Raw genomic sequence first — 23,385 nt, forward strand, 5'->3', positions numbered from 1 at the left:
GATAAGAGAGAGAAACACCCAGAAACACCTCATATGTGCCGCTCAAGTATAAGGTGCTTTCCTTGCCATCAATGCTTGGATAACACACACCTCTCCTTCCATTAAAAAATAATGGCATGCGGTGGCTGGGATATACATAAACCTAACAACATATGTAGCATAATTTTTAGAATTACTTATCATGAGAGGAAATGTTTTTTTAGTCACATAACATCAGTTAATGGAAACGCCGTCATTTCGCTATATTTTTTTATCGACTATTAGGAAATATCGCAAAAGTTTTGCGCAAATCTGTAATGGAAAAAAAAGCTTCTGACCAGCGGAAAAATGTGTTAAATGAATGAATTAGATTATGATAAATGACGATTTGTAGATCGTGCTATTGCTTTAATACACACCTTCCGCAATCTATTTTTCAATTACTTTTAAAAAGTGGTGGGGACAATATCTAGTCTGGCAAAAAGTGGTGGGGACATGTCCCACGCGTACATTTTGGATTCAGCCATGGAATTCAAGTCGATTCGTGAAACCGTTCTCGAATAACGAGCGAACAAATTCGATGAAGAGCACGCCAAAATAAACGTGAGGCTATATCTCCGCAACGCTTTAACGTATTCTGACCAATCTTGGTGTGTGTTATGACAACCATGACCTGAGACGACCTGTAGAGTTTTGGCACAGTGCCACCTAGTGGTCAAAAGATATGAAACATTTTGATTATAACTTCTGAACGGAAAGTGTTGAAACAAGTCTGTAGGTTCACTTTTTCAGGAGCCCTCCTCCATCAGTATCACATGGAGATCAGCTTTACAGCATCAGACCAGAGTGAGACCTGCTGGGAGTCCAACACCGAAGGTATTGACTTTTGTATCCATTGGCTTTCTTACTATGATTCTTCCCTTTCTAATTCTTCTTCTGCTCTGGATGTCTATAGCAGCCAGGGCTAGGGTTAAGGCCTTAAATTAAAAATAAATGAGTAAATAGGATTAGGACTGGGACAAATAATGATAGATTATTGAATTAACTGCAAATGCAGTTAACAAACCTAATATTGCACTTTTGTCACATAGAAATGCACTTGACAGCAAAGCGCTGATTTTGAGCTAGGATGACGTAAAGTAAATGTACTGCTATTAAATGCTCTAATCATTTACTCACCCTCATGTCATTCCAAAATTGTTTGACTTTCTCTCTTCTGTGAATCACAAAAGAAGGCATTTTGAAGAATAGATCATCAGGTTTGGAATGACATTAGGGTGGGACATTTTGGGTTGAAAAACCCCTTTAAAAACAATACAGTAAAGAGTTAACACCTAATTTATGTAAGTCTCTGATCTTTCATAAGGCTCTCATTGAATTAACAATTTACTTCAATTAAAATTCATTATAACTAAGTTCATAAAACTTTTAATGAGAAAAAAGCTTTGTCCTTAATTCATGGGATACAGGTTTTGAAGCTGTTTTGTTAAATTATCCTGTAATTGCCCTAATGAAATTCACCTTGGTTCTTGTGTGTGTAGAGTATAAAGTGAAGCTGTTTATGTCCAAATATGGCTCTGACATCTCGGAGCCCGAGTCTGGGCTGTAGTGAGCGTGAAGTGGAGCCGCGGTATCAAGGCCCCGTCCACACTCCCGCAGAATCGGTTAGTATGGGTTACTGGCCAACAACTCATTATGTCGTTGTGAAATAAACAGTTATGGAAATGTAGAAATTAAAGTTAAATCTCCAATTACCTCCCAAAAATCCTGAAAATAGTCAGTTGGTGCCTCAGTGACTACTCTCAGAGAAGCCGTCAATCATGACGCCACACCTCCCGTTTTTATAGCATCAAATAACTAACTAAAACTTAACTTATTTAATAAATTAAAACTTTGAAAATAAAATGTATTTGAAGCGTAATTTGATTGTTTAGTTTGTCTCACGTCCCATTAGATTACATGGAGAGGGCGGGGTTTATGAGCTATACTGGGACCAGCCCCTTGGGGGCGATAGAGATGCTTTGGCTTCACTTTTCAGGACTCAGCTAAAAATCTGAATGGATCAAGCGACTTGCAGTGTTTATCACTTGAGCGGCAAAAACGCAGCATACGTTTGTTAGCGGCAGCGCTGTGCGGGTATTCGAAACCATTGGGCAATTAAAATAAAAAATAACTTGTATCGCCCCCAAAGTGCGTCGGAATTATTACGATCCATCCCTGATGGCAGCCCATAAAACCGCTTGCGGGAAAATTATGAAATTTGGCACACAGATAGAGGACAGTCTGAACTGTCACCATAGCAAATTTGGAGTCTGTAACTCAATCCCTCTAGCATTTATGCTAATAACTTCTGAACCATAAGCGCTAGAATTAAAAGTATGTTTTCCTCCGATTCCTCGATTGCACCATATGATGTTATTTTCCGTCTTGAAAATTATGAATTTTGTGGAAAAACCTACTTTTTCGAAATCCTCCTAGGCCGTTGCTCCGATTTTCGCAAAAATTACCAGATAATCATCAGACCATGCCGACAAAAAGTTATGGAATTCAAGTCGATTCATGATTTCGCAAACAAATTTGATGAAGAGCACGCCAAAATGAACGTGAGGCTATATCTCCACAACGCTTTAGCGTATTCTGACCAAACTTGGTGTGTGTTATGACAACCATGACCTGAGGCGACCTGTACAGTCTCGGTGCGGTGCCACCTAGTGGTCAGGAGATATGAAAAATGGCTATTTTTGGTTATAACTTCTGAATGGTTTGGCCAAAATTCACAAAACTAGTCTCTTTGGACATGGGCGTTGGAAGCAAAATAAATCTTGGTGGGTCCCCTCTCAGAAAATTTTTGCTGAAGTAGATGCCATTTACATTAAGTACAAATATACTGCGTTGTTTACTAAATGTCTGGTTGGGCCAGACAAAAGGGGCAATAGTGTAGGGGTAAGACGCTTAGCATCAAGTTTTGACGCAAATCAACCCGAGGTTCGAATCCGCCTTTTGCCAAACTCGCTCCACTCTTTTTTCCCCATCACATATCAGATTGGAAAGGCATTTATAAATTGGAAATAAAGCGTCTAACATGTGTTTAATAATGAGTGTTTATCGGTTAGAGGTAGGTGAACAGACATATCGTCGCTGTCCGATGAAAACCACGTATGTCCATTTTGACGATTTTGAGATTTTTCGACGGATTGAATGTCCAGGTTCATTTCCGTATACAGTATGCTTCACATAGCAAAATGGCCAAATATAAAAGTTGTGAAATCATGTCATCTGATTTTCACGTATATCCATTAGGTGTCAAAGCTGTCAATCACGCCGCGTATTTCCCGCCCTGTGGAAGCATCTCGCCGGTCTCGTGAAGTTTCATCGAAGCTCAGCACTGGATAGCCGAATAACACTGTGAGGTAAAGTATCAGCAAACGTTTGTTTTTGACAACTGTTCTCAAGTTTATTATATATTCACAATTCGGTAGGACTGTAAAAACAAAGTATCTGTCTAGCATTACCATGTCAGTGTATTGATTCATTGTCCCTTCATAGTTTGCAAGAGACATTTAATACATTTATAATTAATATTAAATAAACTAAGCGTATTTAATAAACTAAGACATAGGCTATTTAATAAACTGAGCGTATTCCTCAGTCAATATGAAACGCGACTTGGCCATTCTAATTAATGATCGGAAGAACGCGTATCGACCACCGTTACTGTAAAATATGCACGTATGTCCATTTAAACTCAATTTTGGTCAAATGTGGATTATATCATTACACTGGCAAGAATATGGTTACATTTAAAAGATGTTGTACCAAGTATGACAACGCTACATTCAACTGCTTTTGAAATACGGTGTTTTTTTCACTTCCTGAAAAGTAACCGTTTTGGACATACGTGAGTTTCATCGGGCAGCGACGATATGTTGAATTAAAGACGATAAAAGTGAGTGGGTCCAATATCATTGGTAGTAAAAAGTGGGTGGCCATTTTGAATTTTGTCATATACGAACGCATTGGCGTATCGTTAAGAAACTCGGTATGTCTTCGGCACATGCACTGACAGTACTCAAAAAATTTCTGTCTGCCATTTTGATTTTTGATTTCACCAAACTCGAGTCAGATCATCTTCAGACTGTTTCGACAAAAGTTATGGATTTCGTGTCGATAGACAATACCGTTTTTGTATACCGCAGTAACAAAGTTGAGGCATGATAGCAAAATGACTCTGAGGCTGTATCTCAGCAATGCTTTAACATATCAACACCAAACTTTGCATGTGTCTCCTTACTCTGACCCATTTAGTCACAGCGCCACCTGTTGGTTGAAAGTGATAAACCATTAAATCACATTACTAGCGATTGTATTTGATTTTTTTAGCCATTTTGACTAAAAACATCTCAAATGTGTTTAATATGCTCATATATTGATTTTTAAACATGTTAATGAATGTTATATTACAGAACTAGTATTATCTGAATCAGAATTGTCTCGTTTAATATATATAAAACATGTTTCTGTTAGTTACAACTTACATTTTGTTCATATATGGTTTAACTGTACCATCTTACAACAATATCCAGTTTCTCCTATAAACATATTTGAGGACAAAAAGTACTAATTTTAAACTACACCGGCATTTCATTTAAAGTTCTCATGATCACAGACTTTTATTACACAAAATTAAAAGTATGCAGAAATATTAATTTTACAATGGCATGCAGCTGCAATAATAAAAATATTCAAGTTCAAGCTTCTGCCCTGGTTTTATTTACAGACAGTGGGAATGTCAACATCGGGTGCCGGATAGGCCTCCACAGAAAAACAGTCCTGTGGAACGTGTCCCGCAGGAAATCTCGAATTAAGAGGGCACTGTAGTTTACGGCCACATCATGCATGCATCTAAACCAACCATGCAGGGAGGTTTCTCTCTCTCTCTGCTTTAATTGCGTGTTTGGCTGTGCTCCAAGGCGTTTTGTTTAGAATTTTGTTAAATTACAGGCCGCTTGCGAATCACAACCGAGTTTGCACAAGCCACCTTGCTGTGGTACGATACACTGCCTCTGTGTTCAGAGAAGTAAACAACACCAAGGGTTAAGATTCAAATGACTAGACTTTGTATCACAAAGACTTTGTGTTTGTATTGTTTTCTTAAGCAGTTTATGAGGGATCAGGTTGGGTAATTTGATTATGTTTATGTTATGCAAAGAACATTCTTGTAGATGCCCATGTGCTGTGCGAAAGTTTGGTCATTGTTATAGAATAGTTTGCGTTATCATAAAAGAACATTTAAAGAATAGACGGAAGGCCTTTTCCCCTTTCAGAAATACTCAGCCCCTATTTAGAGGCTGTAGATTGTGGCGGGAGAAGTGGTATGTTTTAAACACATAGTTAAATCCATAATTAAATAACAAAGATTAATCCATGCCCTGTATTGCAAATCAAAGAGTGCCTTCATAATCTTTTTTCTTTAATTAATATTGCAATTTAAGACAAAATTTAAAATGGCGGTTCTATGGTTTCTCCAATCCTGGCAAAATCGGTATCCCCGGATTCGGCATGACACAAAGACTCCATTAGTCTCAGCTTCAGACATCACGGCCACATGTGTCTGATGCACACTGATGGCACACTTTAGCCTGGTTTCGCCCTGGCTACTTCCGCTCAATTTTCATTTTCCTTCAGTACTTCGTCTGGGATTGCGGTATATTCTTAGGTTTTCTCCGAACAAATTTTTACCGGTCCAATCAGCGAACAGAGGGAGTGGCTGAGAACGATGGCGTTGATGTCGTGCGCTAGTTTGAGTTGTAGTTCAGTAATGGCGATGGAGAAAGATGCGAGCGAGGCCATTCATTCCGTTGTGGCACCGCTGCCGAATATCCAGAAGTTAAAGCCGGAGCCAGAACAGTCTTTGCTGAGTTTTGTTGGTGGCCATGATGTTGTGTACTGGGAAAAGTTTGATTTTCCCGCTCGCTCTGTTAATGGTGAAGGAGTTGCTGAAGCCCCGGGAATTGTTTCTCGTGCGGTTGGAAGGTATTGTCATCATTTACAGGGGCTAGTCAGTGATTTTATTGCCGTCCGTCTCCCACCACTCACGTAAAAATCCCCGGCCGAATGACCGACTGTTTTACACAAACACCAGGTCATTTAATATCTGTCCGAATCCACATCTCTGAGTTTTCAAGAATACATCACTTCAAAACTCACAGTTTATGTCCTTTTTGACCCCTGCAGAGCACCGTACGGTTGCGCTTCGCTGTAGTTTGGATGCATTTCTAGACTTGTAATTCTTTAAATGCTGGCGAGTATTTTCAAGAGCAATATATTTAATCACCGCTCAAAAAATAAAAAGAAGAAAAGCAAGTAAACATTTGAATTGGGCCGTTATTTACAGCAGCATCTATTCTTATCATACCAAGCATACACTCTAAAAAAAAAAAGGTTCTATATTGCACCAAAAATGGTTCTTGGCTCGTAATCATAGGGGAACCTTTTTTAGTGCTATATAGCACCAATTTTGGTGCTTCAGTGGTTCTTCAGCGGTTCTTCAGAGGTTCTTCAGCGGTTCTTCAGAGGTTCTTCACCGGTTCTTTGACTAAGGTGCTATATAGCACCTCTGAAGAACCGCTAAAGAACCACTGAAGCACCAAAATTGGTGCGATATAGCACTAAAAAAGGTTCCCCTATGATTACGAGCCTTTTTTTTTAGAGTGTATGACATTTTATTTACAGCACAATCATGTTATGGAGCACGTGAGAGTGTGTTCCCGATCACAAAACGTGAATAAATCACAATCCGAATGCACAAGTGTTAGGTTTTATCACTGAGGTGGCTGCACATTTATTTTTACAGACTTCCATGTGAGAAACAGAGGCGAACGGCGCATACGTCACGACCAAACGTTAGCGATCGGTTATGGCAGATCCAATAGTTTTAAACTTCAACAGAGTTCCCGCCTTCAAGGAAGTTAACGCTTGTCAATGGAGAGCGGCCAGACTCTCTGTACAAATGAAATGTATGAGAGTCTGGCAGGACCAGGCTAACACTTTTTTGTAAACACTTCAGGAGTTTCGAAGTCGTCACCTAATTGGATGAATTCTACAGGATGTCCGCGAGACGAGCGTGTTGCGTTCTTTAACGGTCCGCCTGGAAACAAATGCCGTGTCGCAAAACTCCCTTGTGGAAGAAGAGCGCTGTCGTGTTTACAACTGTGGCAATGAGCGCTTACCAGAATCAACTAAATGCTGGATTTTCAAAAGTATGTGATGTTTGCGGCTCCATTGTTGCAGTAAACTTGCAAAAGGTTATTGCTAATCGCTAATTACGCCGGTTTGTAATTGCAGGGACAGACAACTGTGATTGGTTGAGTCACAGGTCAATCAGACGTCCTCTTGGGTGGTCCTTGACCAATGAAAGCTACGATAGAGTCCAGACCTTCTGCCGTATATGCGAGACTAGGAATCCATAGACACTCGTCATTCTGACAAACTGTTCAAAAGTTATTAGCAAAAATAGCCATTTTTCAGATCTCATGACCTGTAGGTGGCCCTGTTCCCAAATTAGTCATGGACTCTCAGATCATGGTTCAGAATTTCGCAACATCGTAACTTTTGAAGAAAGATGAATAAAAAATAATAATATGTTCAGCCATTTCTGTGCGGCCAGTCCAAAGATCATCTGAGCCAATTTTCCTGCATTGGAGAAGATTTGAAGGAGTAGCGAAAAAAACTGAATACTGTCCTTTATAAAATGATTACTGTAATGGGTGGAGTCTATGTTGAATGTAATGAGCATGAAGAGAGGAATCAGGTGAACAAAGTCATTTTTCTAGATCAAAGGGTTCAAAAGTTATAAGCTTAAGAAAAGTGAATATTTGAACTGGTGGTGGCGCTGTAGAGTTGGTCCTAGAGACTCCAAAATTGGTCAAATGACTATTCATAACCATCTCTACAATTGTGCCAAATTTCATAATTTCTCATGTTGTGGTCATAGGGCTGACATAGACTCCCATTTGGGACTTGGCCCCTATAAACTTAAAGGACAACTCCGGTGGAAAATGAACCTAGGGATAATTAACACGTGGTTACCGAGTAGATCGTTCTCTGGGATGCGTTTTCATGAAAATCAAATGTAAGGAGTTTTATCTCTAAAAACAGATTAGCTTATAACGCTAGTCTATGGGGCACAGAATAAGTAAAATTAAATCGCTAGTTAATAGCACTAACAAGGCTCACGCTAACACGGTAGCATAATGAGGGTCCCTACATGCAAACCCAAGCATTGAGAACTTTGTAAGTGTACAAACATGTTTAATAAGAAGATGCTTTATAAAGACAGTACATTACGCGGATACAGACAGGAGCCATCTTGGAAAACAGTCTCGACGAGTCGAGCCACGGTTGAATAATCCGCCATCTCTTTAGTGTGTATCCTTTGGAAGCACTAGTCTAAATTATTTTTATTTATTTATTTTCTCTGTTGTGTTCAGTGCTTTCTTCCGGAAACAACGGACCATATGAGATTCCAAGTTCATCACTTAGCACAGCGTTCGTGGCTCGACTCGTCGAGACTGTTTTCCAAGATGGCTCCTGTCTGTATACGCTATCTATTAAAAATGAATGTATGTATTTCTGCTGTACCAAACTGCAATGAAGCCGCACGCATGCACGCACGCACACACACACACACACACACACACACACACACACACACACACACACACAGGTTGCTAGGTTACCATAGCAAACAGGCTCACCACATATATATTATTTGTTAGTAGCCTAATGGTAAATGCTGCAGGTGTAGAAATTTACATAAAAAGATATTTACTTTGATGTCAGCGCTAGATTACAGCATGAAACCTGTTGTGCATATTAATAAATTAAATTGCTTTTCCTCTTCATTTTCGTTATGCATTATTTGTTTTGGTTGTTTAAAAACACTTGAAAAAATGTATCCGATTAATCGATCGATTAAGTGATAGATTAATCGATTACAAAAAGAATCGATAGCTGCAGCCCTAGTTATAAGCTAATCTGTTTTTAGAGATAAAACCCTTTACATTCGATTTTCATGAAAACGCATCCCAGAGAACGATCTACTCTGTAACCATGTGTTCATTACCCCTAGGTTCATTTTTCACCGGAGTTGTCCTTTAAGGTTGCTAAATGGCTGCAATTGTGAGTTGCGTCTGCAGTATATATCAGTGGTCAGAATCTCTCCAACGTAAGGTAATTTCTTTTGTTGAGCCAAATAAAATGGTTGGTGCCTGAATTCCCAAGGGCTTTGTCAAAATGTCAAAAGTACAGCCTTAAAATGTAATTGAATCAGAAACTCTGTGACCCAGACAACAACTTAACCAAATTAAAACATAATAAATGACCGATTTGAGATGCTTGACATAGGCAGAAACTTTATTAACTGCCTCTCAAAGGGTTGACGTGAAAGTCTCAGTACAGCCAATTCAGATCGTTCCCTCCGTTAGCGAAGCTGACGCTGTATAATTACTGCAAAAATGCACACAATGTTAATATAAGCTACTTTTCAAAAGTTATTTTTATTCATACTTTTCTTCAGCAAGGATGCAACTTGATCAAAAGTGACAGTAAAGACATTATTATTTATTATTATTTATATTTTCTGTAACACTTTACAGTAAGGTTTAATTTGTTAACATTAGTTAATGTATTAACTAACCATGAGCAATACATTAGTTCACAGTGCATTAACTAATGTTAACAAATACAACTTTTGATTTTAATAATAATGTATAAGTAAATGTTTAAATTAGCATTAACAAAGATTAATAAATGCTGTAGAAGTGTTGTTAATTATGAGTTCATGTTAACTAATGAAACCTCATTGTAAAGTGTTACCAGATTTTCAAATAAATGCGGTTCTGTTAAAACTTTCTAGTAAATCAAAGAATGTATAACAGTCTCCACAAAAATATGAAGCTGCACAACTGTTTTCAGCATACGAGATCATTTCTTGATCCCCAAATCAGGATATTAGATCAAGGACTTTATAAATAGGAAGGTGATGCTGTACTCTGATTACTTATGAATGGGAGAAAGTGCAACGGCCAATATGGCGAATCAGCCCCGCCTTCTAAATGAAAGAGCCAATCGTTGATTAGTAAAGTGAGTCACTGCAGCTTCTGCTCCAGTTGCTATAGAAACAACATATATGAGACGGTTGTTGTCAGATTTCATTGGTGATTTCAAATATGAAATTTAATCGTAAGCTTGGCGAACAGTTTTGGAGAACTTCATGTTTTCCCATTCAAAGATGGCCGCCGAGTGAAATGACTCGTCTTAAAGGGACTTTGATTGTAATAGTGCAGGTATGACGAGTTAGCATTTTAGCACTTTCGGTTCCCTCGTCCTGAAGTCAATGGGTTTTTTGAATGGGGTTTTGGTGAAATGGCTGAATTAGTGTCTTGAGCTTGTGTTCACCACAGACCTTTTATCGTTTTATTCTACAACATTAAATACATCAGTATTACCCCACTCATGATTTTTTTTGAAGCAGTTATGGGTCTTGGCGTTTGCTAACAAGTGGCTAATGAGACTACAGAAGCTGTCGAGGAGATTAAACGTCATCACACCGAACAGGTAAACTCAGTCGCTTTTACAGACTCATTATGCTCATCATTTCGCTCTTAATGAACGAGTCTAACTCAAACCCTCTGGGAAAATGTTTTGAGATAAAACTGAAAGATTTGACTGAAGCTTTAGTGATTGTGACAGTGAAGTCGAGCGACGAGGGACCGTTCATTTATAGCCTACATTTAGCTTTTTAGGCTTCAGAATTCATAAAAGTTGTGTTCATCTGTGATTATCTTCAAGGACAAAACGTGCAAGTATCATAAACCTTTGTTGATCACAGAGCTTTTTTTTTTTTTGCGATAATCAGAAAGCCTATGGAAAAATCCTATTGGGTTTTTCCTCGAGGGAACCAGTGCGATGCTAACTGCTGATTGGCCTACAAAGTCACGTCATACCTGCACCACTCTATGATTTCTGAAGGATCATGTGACTGGAGTAATGATGCTGAAAGCTCAGCTTTACCATCACAGGAATAAATGACATGTTAAAATGTAGTAAAATAGGAAACATTTATGATTTTTGATCAAATAAAAACAGCCTTAGTGAGCACAAGACTTTACAAAAACACTCTACCTTTTAACAGAAGTGTATTGGGTGAAATGTCTTAAAGGTGCAGTGTGTAAATTTTAGTGGCATCTAGTGGTGAGGTTGTGAATTGCAACCGCTCACCCCTCCCTTTCGAAGCACATAGAGAAGCTACGGTGGCCGACACAGGACAAAGATGTCGCCGTCTGAGAGAGCAGAGAGTGACTAGCGATCTGTAGAGAAGTTTGTCCGTTTAGGGCTACCGTAGAAACATGGCGGCTTCACTGTAAGGGGACCTGCGGTGTATGGAGATAGAAACGGCTCATTCTAAGGTAATAAAAACATAACGGTTCATTATGTAAGGTCTTTATACACCACTGAAAACATAGTTATGTTTATTATATTGCATTTCTGTCAATAGATCCTCATAAATACTACACACTGCACCTTTAAATGAGCGATATCAGCTGCATATTGGGCATCCAATAAAGATCAAACGAGCAGCGGTCACTGGCAGCAACAGGAACCTATACATCACAGCACAAATATGCAAAGCACAATCCATTCCTTTTTTACGACATGAAAAGGAACAATAACACTACTGGACTACTATTTTGGGTACCAAGAAAAGCCCCATGGGTTGTCCTCCGTGGGGCAAGAGATTAGAAGAAGAGATTACAAGTTTTTGTGTGTGTGAGTATTTGAGTAAAGGTCAAGCTGAGTTGGTCAGCTAATTATGGGTCTTCAATGACAGGAGCAACAGGAGAGGCTATGAATGAGTACGGCTGCCCTCACAGATTGGGCAGCGTCCTGTAGAGACACAAGAATGGAGAGACTGGGTCGTCCGCTACTGTTCGATACATCACAGCTCCTTATCCCAATAAAAGACCAAGAAATCTAATCTAAAGGAATTTCATCTTTGTGGACCAACAGTCTGACCTCACAATATGGATTAGCGATTCATTAACTCACTCATATATGCGCACACATCACTAAAGCATTCTCTCACACACACACAGTGAATGTCAAACATTGATAAAAAAAGAGCAGAAAGAATGATATAGTTCACAATCCAATTTAAAGTATGCTGTTTTATTTTTGTCTGGCCAGTCATCTTGTTCTCTGACTGCCCTTTTCATTGTAGAATTTTTTTTATAGATAGACTTTTCACAGTCTATCATCGCTAGAAAAATACAGGTTTTGAAGCACACACGTTTTTGCAACAGAATTCTTCTGTCTACTCGCGTCACGTAGCACACCGTAGTTTAAGACTCACAATAACAGATAACGGTGGAATGTCTAAAACTAGATCTTCTGGCATGTACTCGCATGCATGCTGAAAAGGTGCGTAGACTGAAGTATGTAACACTTGTACATTCAAACCGTTTATAACAAAGAGAGAGAGAAAGATAGAACAGGTGTCAAACAAACCTGTTATTGTGTTCAGTGTAGTGTCTAAATAAAAGCTCCTCAGACATTAGACTCGGTGCAAACGTCTGAAACTGATACAAATGAATGATCTAACACTGTTCAAATAACAAGAACATAAATGGAGTTTGTTTGAATAATATCATATTCCAAAACAAACCTGAAACATATAAAACAGAAATATTAAAGCATTATGAGTTTTAAGCTGCATGAAATGAGTTAAAAAGCGTTTGTGCGTTATTAAATTGTAAACACTAAAACACAAGAAAGAAAGAGAATATAAAGCCTAAAACTCCAAACAAACAGTTTAAAATTAATTTAGTTGGGAAAAAAACTAAAGTTACATTTGGTCTAAAATAAGCCTGTGCAAAACAAATGAGAAGGAATGTTTGTAGATCGGACACTCTCAGTGGTTTCTATGGCATGTGAATGGAGGCGCACGGACAGCGAGGAACACCTGAGAGAGAGAGAGAGAGAGAGAAAGATATAAGGAGAGATAGTTTTGTACATTAAATCAAACCTGATCTTTTTGGTGCAGGGCTCGACATTAAGCCAGTTCACGTGCTTGTAAAAAAATGTGCTTGTCCGGAAAAAAAAGTTTTTTGACATATTTAAATCGGCATATTTGTGATATTTTTACCTTTTATAAAGGGCATTTTTTTCCCCATAATCTTATTAAATATAGGCTATGCTTCAGCTTTCATTTTATGTTTTTAAGTTGATCTAGAAATTAAATTAGAATAAGACACTATAGGTCTGTTACCAATCAAATTAAATCATTTACACAAAAAAAACGTACAATTGCATTAAATAATGTTATGAGATTGTTTTAAAGCTGGAGTCTGTAACTTTTTGCGCTCTAGTGGTTAATAAACAGCACCGCGTGCGTCTTGCGGAAGAACATTGCAGCCGGAACTACTTCTCTCTGTTTATGTCTATGGCGAGTCACGCAGGGACTGTGCTCCTCCGCTGCGGCTCCTACCAGACTGGGCTGAAATAGTCCCAATATAAACACTTATTATAAGTGTACCATAATGATTCAGGGTAAGACAAAAACATGGTTTGGAAACTGGATTCATGTTATACATTCTCATTATATAATATTTGTAAATCTTGAACACAAAAAAAGTTACAGACAGCAGCTTTAAATATGTTTAAATATACAAATAAGAAATGTTGGAAAGATGAAACTAAACCACCAGTAGGTGGCAGCAGGTGAGCGTCTTAATGAGAGAGTCATTGAGTCGAAACCTGAAACGGATTGAAACATTCAAACGGATGATTCATTCAAGAATGAGGCAGTCGTTTATGAATAGGTAATTGAATCTTTGATTCAACCGAATCATTCAAACACTGAATCATTCAGTAACACGCGTGCTGTGAGGTGCGTTATGGTTCTACGGTTAGGGTTGGGTATATAACCGGTTTGTACCGGACCGAATCAGAACGCAGATTTCGGTTCCTCATTTCGGTGCCAAAATTCAAGCGTGCTTTCGCGCTTTGGCTGGCACCGAGCCAGAGACAGACGCTCAGCGCTGGTCACAACTCATGACAACTATCCAGTGTTTTCAACCACATCATGTTTATTTCAGGTTTCAGACTTTTAAATGCTCATAAGTAGGCAACTAGCAAAAAACACACACTGATGTCTATGAAAGAGGCTATGACAATCCTTTCAGACGGTTATAATTTGACTAACGTTACGTGTTTTATTCACATCAGATACATGCACATTATATAGTAACTATATAGTTTACTCTATTCTTCTTCCAGTTCACTGGTCACTTACTTTCATGTATTTCGTGAGACGAGAATGAACTCAAGTGTTGTAAATCCGATTCTGAGGCACAAAGTAACATGGCGGCGCTCATTGCGCTTTAAAGATCAATTAACACACATTCACTCACACATTTGAACATCAGATAGTTTGTGACACAGTTAAGAAGTTTGTGAATATTTTGAATAAAAAGAAATAAACCCGATACAGCTGAGCTGTCAGCGCTATTGCGGCTGCTGTGTGTCATGTGAGAAACATGACGCGTCGCCATGGAAACATTAAGGCGATGCGTTCTAAAATATTTACCTATGATCATATTTCAAAATGAAGCTGAAGCTCGAAGCTGGTTTGTAGCAGAGCAAGAATACAGACGACTGCTGTTATTACTGTAACTGTTATTTAGAGTTATATTAGGCTTGTAGTAGTTGGGTGGCTTAGGTTTTACTGTGAATTTGTAAATAAGTCAAAAATAATTTGTAAATAAGTAAATTGTGTTTTGTATTTATTTATATTCATACATTTAAGTATACATTAAACTTTTAATAAATGGTTCAATTTAAATAAAAAATGAATAAATAAAAAGCCATTTAATGTCATCCACCTCGTTTTGTGGCCTTTTTTTTTTTTTAAGTATCAGTTCAGGCACCGTTTAGGCACCGGTACCGTTTTAAAAGTATCGGTTTGGCACCGGAATCGGAAAAAACCCAAACGATACCCAACCCTATCTGCGGTGATCTTTGTTTGGAACTATTTTCGCTGCTGAAATCGAACAAAAACAGTCAATAGTGCATCTAAAATTTAAGTGACTTAATGTTAATTAATTGTTTATGGAACAGTCATATGAAATCAGTCTCAAATTCAGTCGTGATGGTAATACAGGAGAACAGCACTCTTGGTTCTGTGATGTTGCTTAACTGTGAGCTATCATATGTTATAAATATAAAAACTCCACAATTTGTAATTTTAACCGTGTGTGTTAACTGAGTTTCTTTGTGATAGCGGCACTCAGCACTACATTGTTATCGTCAGTTTATTATACATTATATATTATTATTATTAACTATCGAGCACCACTAACACTGAATGAATGCAGAATCATTGTTGCATTTTGGTGATTCCCTAGTTATTTTTGGGCGTTTTATTCAGGATACTTGTCCGGTCGGGCAGGTAAAATTCTCTTTCACTTGCCGATTAAAACTTGTCCCGGACAAGCGATAATGTCGAGCCCTGTGGTGTGTGGCACACGTAAAGCACAAAAACTAAAAGTCATTGTTTTCACTTTCTTACTGGTCGAGAACATGTGTGGGACAGAAGAAATGTCCTCAGAAGAGTCCTTTTATCTCCTCTGTGACAGGATCAAGGTCAATGTCGTAGAAGCACGGTCTAGTAGGCAAGCCTGGCATGGTGCTCATCTGAAAGACAAGAAAACATTTGTGTTGATAATCTGGGGTATATATAAAAACTGAACAAATGACAGATGCATAGTTTGTTTTTGTTAAACGCGTGTTTGCGTTAGTCTTTATGATCTTTACATTCACTCAGGATGGTGTTATGCAAAAAAACCCTGAATGTTGGCAAAACCGCCGGTGGTGAGGCCTTTCCTAACACGGTGGTAAAACACTGGCCCCGTCACAGCCCTAATTCAGTCTCAAAGAAGAGGTTGTTTCAAAGAAGTTAAAGCATGTTAAACAAACCACATTGCTAAAAAACTATTCCAGGCAAATCTTGTTACCTCCAAATGACTTCACTAGCAGACAAATCTAAACTATAAACAGAGGCTAATGCTGGAGACCATAAAACCAGACCTTTAAATCATTTCATAAACGCAGTTTTGTAAAGAGACAATTGTGGTTCTTCTTAACTTTGCCTTGCTGAAACTGATGTGTCTATTACAACTGTAATAAAACATGGAGATGTCTGATCATCTTAATGTTTTAGAATATAAATGAAAGATTTTTGCAAATACTGAAAGGTCACTGTATATACACAATTAATATTCACAATGTCTCCCTGTTTTTTTCCTGTTACTTTCAAAAAGACTTGGAATGCAATTAATAAAAGTAAAACTTAAGGTCGTAATTTTTATGTCCAAAACAACTAAATCTGAAGCCAGCGGTCAAACCAAATGATTATATAAAAGAAAAAAAAATACACATCTTTTAAAATACCACAGATTAAAATCAAGTGACCTGCACACATGTGAGACACATGCAAAAGAAAGGAATTATCTAAATTAAATTATCATTAAAAAACAGACCAAGACAGAGGAAACAGTACATCATTTATCCAGCCCAGAGAACGAAAACTGTACAACTCTCAGATATATACGGTCCTGCTCCAAACGGCCATGAACGCTATAAATCTGAAAGACTTCAGCCCCAATTCCTCATGACTGACTAACCTGTGCTTTCTGTGGTCACGTGACCATCAGAGGACGAAGACAGACATTATCCACCCCAACTAAAAACACTCAACTATAGCAAACTAGCTGTGTTTCCATCCAAACGTGAGGCGAATCATTTCAAAGTTCGCAAAAAAACAAACAAACAAACAAATGTGAATTAGGTGCGTTTCCATCAAGTTGTTTGAGCGGATGACGGTGGAATTGATAACCTAGTAACCAACAGTAAATAAAACACCATCAGTGGAAATTTATCGGTTTAATATTCGCTACGCCATCATTTATTCGGCAAATGCGTTTCCATCCCTCATTATTCGCATTAAAGGTGTCATGATCTGGCTTTTAAGAAAATGTTATACTAAGGTCAACTTATGACGTTGGCGTGGTTTTTGCATTCAGAAACATCATAATGAATAAGTAATAGGCTATTTTCTGCCCTGGTTTTGAGGCTCTCTCAAGACACGCTTGGTTTTGATGGGCGTGCCGCACTGAAGACTTGGAAGTAAATGGCCACGGCTAGGATTGGATAAGATTTGCATATTTAATGAGCTTCAGCTCCCCAGTGAGTTTGAAAGCGGCAACCGGACTGATTCGTCCCTCAGGGCTCGCAAAATGTCTTTATCAAACAAACACAATGATTTCTCTCTCATCCACCTGTGATTGACTGGAATTATATTTTACTTAACTTGGCCCACCCGATCTGTGAATATAAGCGCGAAACGTTCATCTCACACACATACGCGCACACATTACGTAAACAGACAGCAAAAACTTTCGCGATTGTATTTTTCCTTCAAATATCACGTCCAGAGAGTGTACAACGCACATCCCCGGGACGTTGGGCTTTGCGAGCCCTGTGCCAGTGGTAAGTTATGTTCAGTTAGACATGTACACAATGTAACATTGTATCTGATCTGTAGCAATGCAATACCATCACATATAAAAACATGTTTTACTCACATTAGTGTGTTACTTCATTCATTCATGCAATCTCATCCTGTCTGCCTGTTTTCAAACGAATCCGGTGAAATGAACATGCGTGCAATGACTTCCCCACATGAGCTGGATATTCATTAAAAATAAAGTTCAACCACACATTTCCAATATTAGAATCTGAAGGAAGCTTATGAAGGGACTGTGTTCTTCCACAACCAGGCACACCGCAATATCTTGCTATCTTCGGCATGTTTATTGCTCGGTAGCGCGATCCGTTTAGCTCCACGAGTCGGTGGGCGGGGCTTCAGTGGAGGCTGAGATCTCTCGTTTTCTGGGCCTGGTGTCAATAAAAGCTTTTCTTTGACTAACTAGGAAGTTTTCAGCTCTGAAACTTAAAGGATATTCTTATATCACGATTAACTTTTATATATCAAAGGCACAAAGGAAAGTTGATTTCTCAATTCATCACTCCTTTAAATCTTTTTTTTTTTTTTTTGCACAAGGCAAAAACCAGCTCAAACTTTTTTGCGAATTTAAGGATTTTTTTTGGGAAATTTGGTGTTTCCATCGATTGTTTCTGATGTAATACTTCAAAATGCGCATAAAAACAGGTTGATTGGAATATAGCCACTGTCTCAGCAAATCCACTTACAAAGTCGACCCCTTGACTGTGTGGCGTTGAGATGACTACTGTGCCAATAAGAACATACAAGGCATTAAGTTATTTGGCCAGCATACAAATGCACACTCATAAGTGAAAATTCAGCGATGTTTAGGAGTTCACTTTGTGTCCAGTCATCTGAACATTGCCACACAAAGAAACTAAAAATATAGATGCTAATATATTATAATTTAAAGTGCCCCTATTATGGTCCCTTTCATGATGTGTAATATAGCTGTCTGTGAATGAAAAGAAAATGCACAATAAAGTTCTCCCAAAAGAAAGAATCGACGAGTCGTAAACGAGTCATTTGTATTTTAAATCTCACTGCGTTGTGGTTTTACGTCACTAGAAAAGACATTTGCATAATGCTCGCTTATGTTGTACGTCGTCCGCCCATGAACAACTTGACCCTCAAACGTCATTTTACTGACGACTGCTCCTCAAATCTCAGAGTTCAATGCGGGATTCACAAAACTCTTGCTCTTGAGAGACGGGTCAGTGTCAGTTTATCTGGACCAGCTCCTCAGAATCACAGCTTGTAAGTATGAATAATTATTGATGTATATTTTTTCTACCGGGTGTTCAAAATACGTAGTTTTGCGTTTTATATTGTGTAAGTTTCCGGCTAACTCGCGTTATTACTGTCTTACTGAAATACTTCTGCTCATCAGCTGTGGGCCACTATTACCTCAAACTGTGTGTGTTAATGCAGATCGTCTGTCGTTCTTACTACTGTGAGTAAAGAGAAAGGATGGAGTGAGATTTGTTTTCCATCAGTCATTGACGTCAGTGCTGGGCTCACGTATGCGCTGTTATTGATACAGTTCCCGCATGTGCTCCAATAAATGAGAAACACACACATGGGGTTTGTTGATGGACACACATTTGTTAATGCTGATGGTGAGGAATTACAGCTCCAACATCCCATAATGAGTAGCGTATCACTGAGAAACTCCTGCTCGAGTCGTCTTGTGATGGAGGTTCGGGTTGAATAACTAGTTCTTCAATGTTTCCTCATCGGACTCGCGCTCGCAATTCCCACAATTATTCCCATACACAATACTCGATGTAGTAACCGTTCAAGAACAAACAGCAACTTAATTAACTCAAAATGGGCCATGTTTTCCTTACCGCAGACCATTGTGTCTGTTAATAGTTTCTACTGAACATGCTCGTTCTGCTATTGATGTGTTCATGTCAGCGTGTTGGTCAGGGTTGCCAAAACACCATAAGCCTTCCAGCAGTATCATCAGGAATTCATTGTGCGGCTTACAGCAGACACGGTTTTGGGCAATAAATTTCCTGAGCTGAATGGAAGCTAAGATCCGCTGAGTCCCATTGTTCTCTGGCTGACCCCTCCCTCACATATCTGGTGCATGACATCAGTTACTTCCTCCTGTAAGCCCCCATGCCTGCTTTGTCCCTCAGGAGCCAGCATTGAAAGTCACAGCAGACTAACACACACCTGTCTGTAGCCTGAGCCGCACAGTAATGAACAGAAATCATTGGAATAGATTTGGCTTTCCTGTATAATGATTACATGCCATTTAAAATGTAAGTTGCACCTAAGCTATGGCTGAAAGACAGGGAACATGTGTTCATAAAAAACACTTTCATAGCCCCTTTTACAGTGATACTATAAAAATACTAAGAACACGTGTGACACTGAAGACTGGAGTAATGATTGCTGAAAATGTAGCTTAACCCTCATCTTTCCCTCAGGTCATTTTGACCCAAAACTCATTAAAATGTTTTTAAATTGAGTTGTCCAAGACCCTAGGACTTTAGTCGCACGACCCACGAATACACAAAAAAAAAGGACTGGATTCGAGGAGTTTTGTGAAATTTAAAAAAGTAACAAATCCTTCCTTCGCGGTTCAATTTGACCGCCTTGAATGGAATGCAAGGAATGCTTCAGTACACATAGAAAAACGTATTTACATCTGAATGTATAACACGACAGCCAGCGAAAGAACTAGATTTGAGGAAAGAAATATAGCAGCACATATCGAGACGATGAGATTACACTGAAGTTCAAAGCATTGGCAGTCAATTCTGAGAGGGGTTGAAGGTGAGAGTTCACGAGTGCCGGCCGTGCGTCCCGCAGCAGGCCCGCGGAGATGAAAGGGGACAGAGCGCTGGTCAGACCGGAGGGGCTGGGTCACAGTGACCCATCTCCCAGCACGCCACACCCCGACCCTGACCCGCATCGCAGCCCGGACCTCACTCTCAACCCGGAAATGAGCTTTCCTACGCCTCGCCCAGCCCACAAAACACACAACGACAAAAAGATTCAAAAACGCTGGCTCGATCAAACTGGGGCTATTAAAGGAAACTTCAGCAAGAGCCAATTAACAAAGCATGAAACATCTGTGGACAAACTTTAGGGCCCTGGGATTCCCTGGGATGTGGAAACCGCGGAATCCAGTCATAAAAACATAATTTACTGTATAATGTGGAATTTGACAAATTAATAAAAAGCAGGTCAGTCCACTTAAATCAAATCACGATATAGACTAGTGTCTGTGAATATTAAACCACAAAAAGACTATTTAGATATGAATCCTGCATGTTGTCTCTGTGTGTGTGTGTGTGTTCCATTCATTCATTCACACACACGACGCTCGTGGTGTTTTCAGCCTCAAAATAAAAGTTAGATTTAACCTGAAGAGATTATGACATACATTACTGTTGTACAGTAGAATTTAGCTACATCTCAATGTAATACTAACACTAATAATAATAACAACAATAATACATTATTAATAAACCTTTATTTAAGGAATAATCAAAAAAGGTTCTCACATGTTTTGATTTAACCAGTAAAGCTCTTTGTTTAGTTTGCTTTCATATGATTAAAAGGTACATTAAATTAATGTTTTATGCCTTCATTTGATTGCCAGAAATATTAAAATACACAAATGAAATTGTTTAAATAATTTTAAATTGTTTTATGAATTCAATTATATACTTTTTGATGATTAAATTGTAATTAAACCATTAAAATGGAATCCAGAAAAAAAACTGAATTTGGTCCAAAATAAAACAGAATTTGAGGAAACAAAATAAAACGTATTTCATAGGGCCCTAAACATGTAAGTTTAGTTAAACTTTCAGTAAATTGTTGTTAAATTGTATAGACATGCTTTTTGGAGTCCAGAAAAAAGAAAAAAAAATGGGAAAAGTAGAATTTGGGGGAAAAAATTATTACATAGGGCCCTAAAACATATTGTTATTTATATTAAAAACTAGTGAAATTAAGCAGTGTCACCTAATCAAATCGTTAAAATAATGAGCGTTTTCAGGGTTCCTGGAACTTCTCAGGTCTACCACTGGTTGGCCAAAATGGGTAGATGCACCTAGCCTGGCTCCGCCCTCCTACATACTTCCACTCAATTTTAATTTTCCTTCAGTTCTCCGTCTGGGATTGCGGTATATTCTCTGGTTTTCTCCGGTCAAATTTTAATTGGTCCAATCAGCGAACAGAGGGAGTGGCCAAACGACCAAACGTTAGCGATTGGTCAAGATCCAGAGTGGCTCTGGGCAGATCCAATAGTTTTAAACTTCAACAGAGTTCAAGGAAGTTATCGCTTGTCAATGGAGAGTGGCCAGACTCTCTGAGTCTGTACAAATGAAATGTACGAGAGTCTGGAAGGACCAGGCTAAGACGCACCATCACCACATGATATCGTCAAATCAAAATAATCAAACCTTTAACCTTTTTTTTTTTTTTTAAATGGTCAAACCAACAGTTTAATTTTTTAGTTATTTATCTTCATGCATGTCTATAAAGGTTTTTAATTTACAGTGTTAATTTTAAACATGTGGGGTGCACCAGCTGGGTTTAGGAAGAAAACAGAGAAAACGTTGGAAAAATCCAGGATGGAGTTTCTCACAAACATGCGCACACATAAAGACAAGCATGGGTCATTCAACAGTTGACCCCTCTCACTCAGGAAAGCCACACATGCTCTAAGGGTTGTTTTTACAAGGCCGTCTCACAGGTTTCATCATGAATCCGAAGTGAGAATCCAATAGACTTCTCATTAATGAAAACTGCCTTGACCAAACACTGTCAGGAATTCAGACAGAGAGATACATATGCCTTAGGCCAGGCAATATTGTTTTTTAGAGAGCAAAAACATGAAGGCAGAGGAATTCGGCCTGAGTGCTGTTTTTAAAAGTCCCAATGAGGTCATAGATCATAGGTTCAACCGTAATCCTGGATCCTATTAGTAACTGAAACATCCATTTACTTACCAGCAAAGGAAGTAATAAGAGGGATAATCCACGGATAGCTGTGCATTAAACTATTTTATTGCACGACGTGGAGGAAAAGAACGGTCGCCTCCGCGAAGTGCATTATCATCGTTTAATGCACAGCTATCCGTGGATTATCCCACTTATACCATGGTCATTTTCCAACGTGATGTGTGTGCGCTTTTTTAAAGCCAAGATTTAAAGCCATCAAATATATTTGGAAGTAAAGTGTAGACATGCAGATAGAATGGAGAAGAAGAGTTTCCATCAGATTTCGAGGATAATCACTTACAGTTCCAACTAAAGGGTAGATAAACCCTGCTCCAATGCTGGCACGGACGTCTCTGATGGGCAGGATAAAACCGGTAGGAACACCTTTTTTCTCAGGCATGTGAGAGAGAGACAGGTGGGTCTTGGCCATGCAGATAGGAAGAGCACCGAAACCCTGCGAGAGATTGTCAGACCGTTAATAACCACATGAGACAAGCACAACATCAGCTCTGGGCTCTTGACATGCGTTAACCGCTGTGTTGAGAGATGCACCCATTGGGCCAAGATCATCTAACCATTTAATATCTATGAGCACACAGCTCAAGAAACACACTTGCTATCAATATAAAACATCAGATGCAAGAAAAATTGGGAAAACGGAAAATACTCAAATTAAATCGTTACAATTTTCCTAATTTCTGCATACTTTGTTTTCTATAAATTTCCATGAATCAGATATCGGTTTCAATAAATACATTCAAAAATCTGTTTGTATAAAAAGTATATAAATATTGTAGTTTATAACTATGTACG

At 38.6% G+C, this 23,385-nt stretch overlaps 1 protein-coding gene across 2 annotated transcripts in view; it reads right to left on the bottom strand.

The window, feature by feature from the left end:
* Window positions 1-11,086: 11,086 nt before the first annotated feature.
* mthfd1l (methylenetetrahydrofolate dehydrogenase (NADP+ dependent) 1 like) overlaps window positions 11,087-23,385 on the bottom strand; it is a 75,900-nt gene continuing 63,601 nt past the window's right edge. The window contains exons 26-28 of one of the 2 annotated variants that reach the window (XM_079830620.1): window positions 22,874-23,026; window positions 15,608-15,732; window positions 11,087-13,000 (exon numbers count right to left, since the gene is read on the bottom strand). In XM_079830620.1, coding sequence (XP_079686746.1) covers window positions 15,643-15,732; window positions 22,874-23,026 — 243 coding nt within the window. In that variant the 3' untranslated portion in view covers window positions 11,087-13,000; window positions 15,608-15,642. The remainder of the gene's footprint in view (window positions 13,001-15,607; window positions 15,733-22,873; window positions 23,027-23,385) is intronic. The other variant, XM_079830621.1, reaches the window with a different exon arrangement.

The sequence above is a fragment of the Gobio gobio genome (genome assembly GCF_949357685.1).
Source record: "Gobio gobio genome assembly, chromosome: 12".
NCBI classification, from domain to species: domain Eukaryota; kingdom Metazoa; phylum Chordata; class Actinopteri; order Cypriniformes; family Gobionidae; genus Gobio; species Gobio gobio.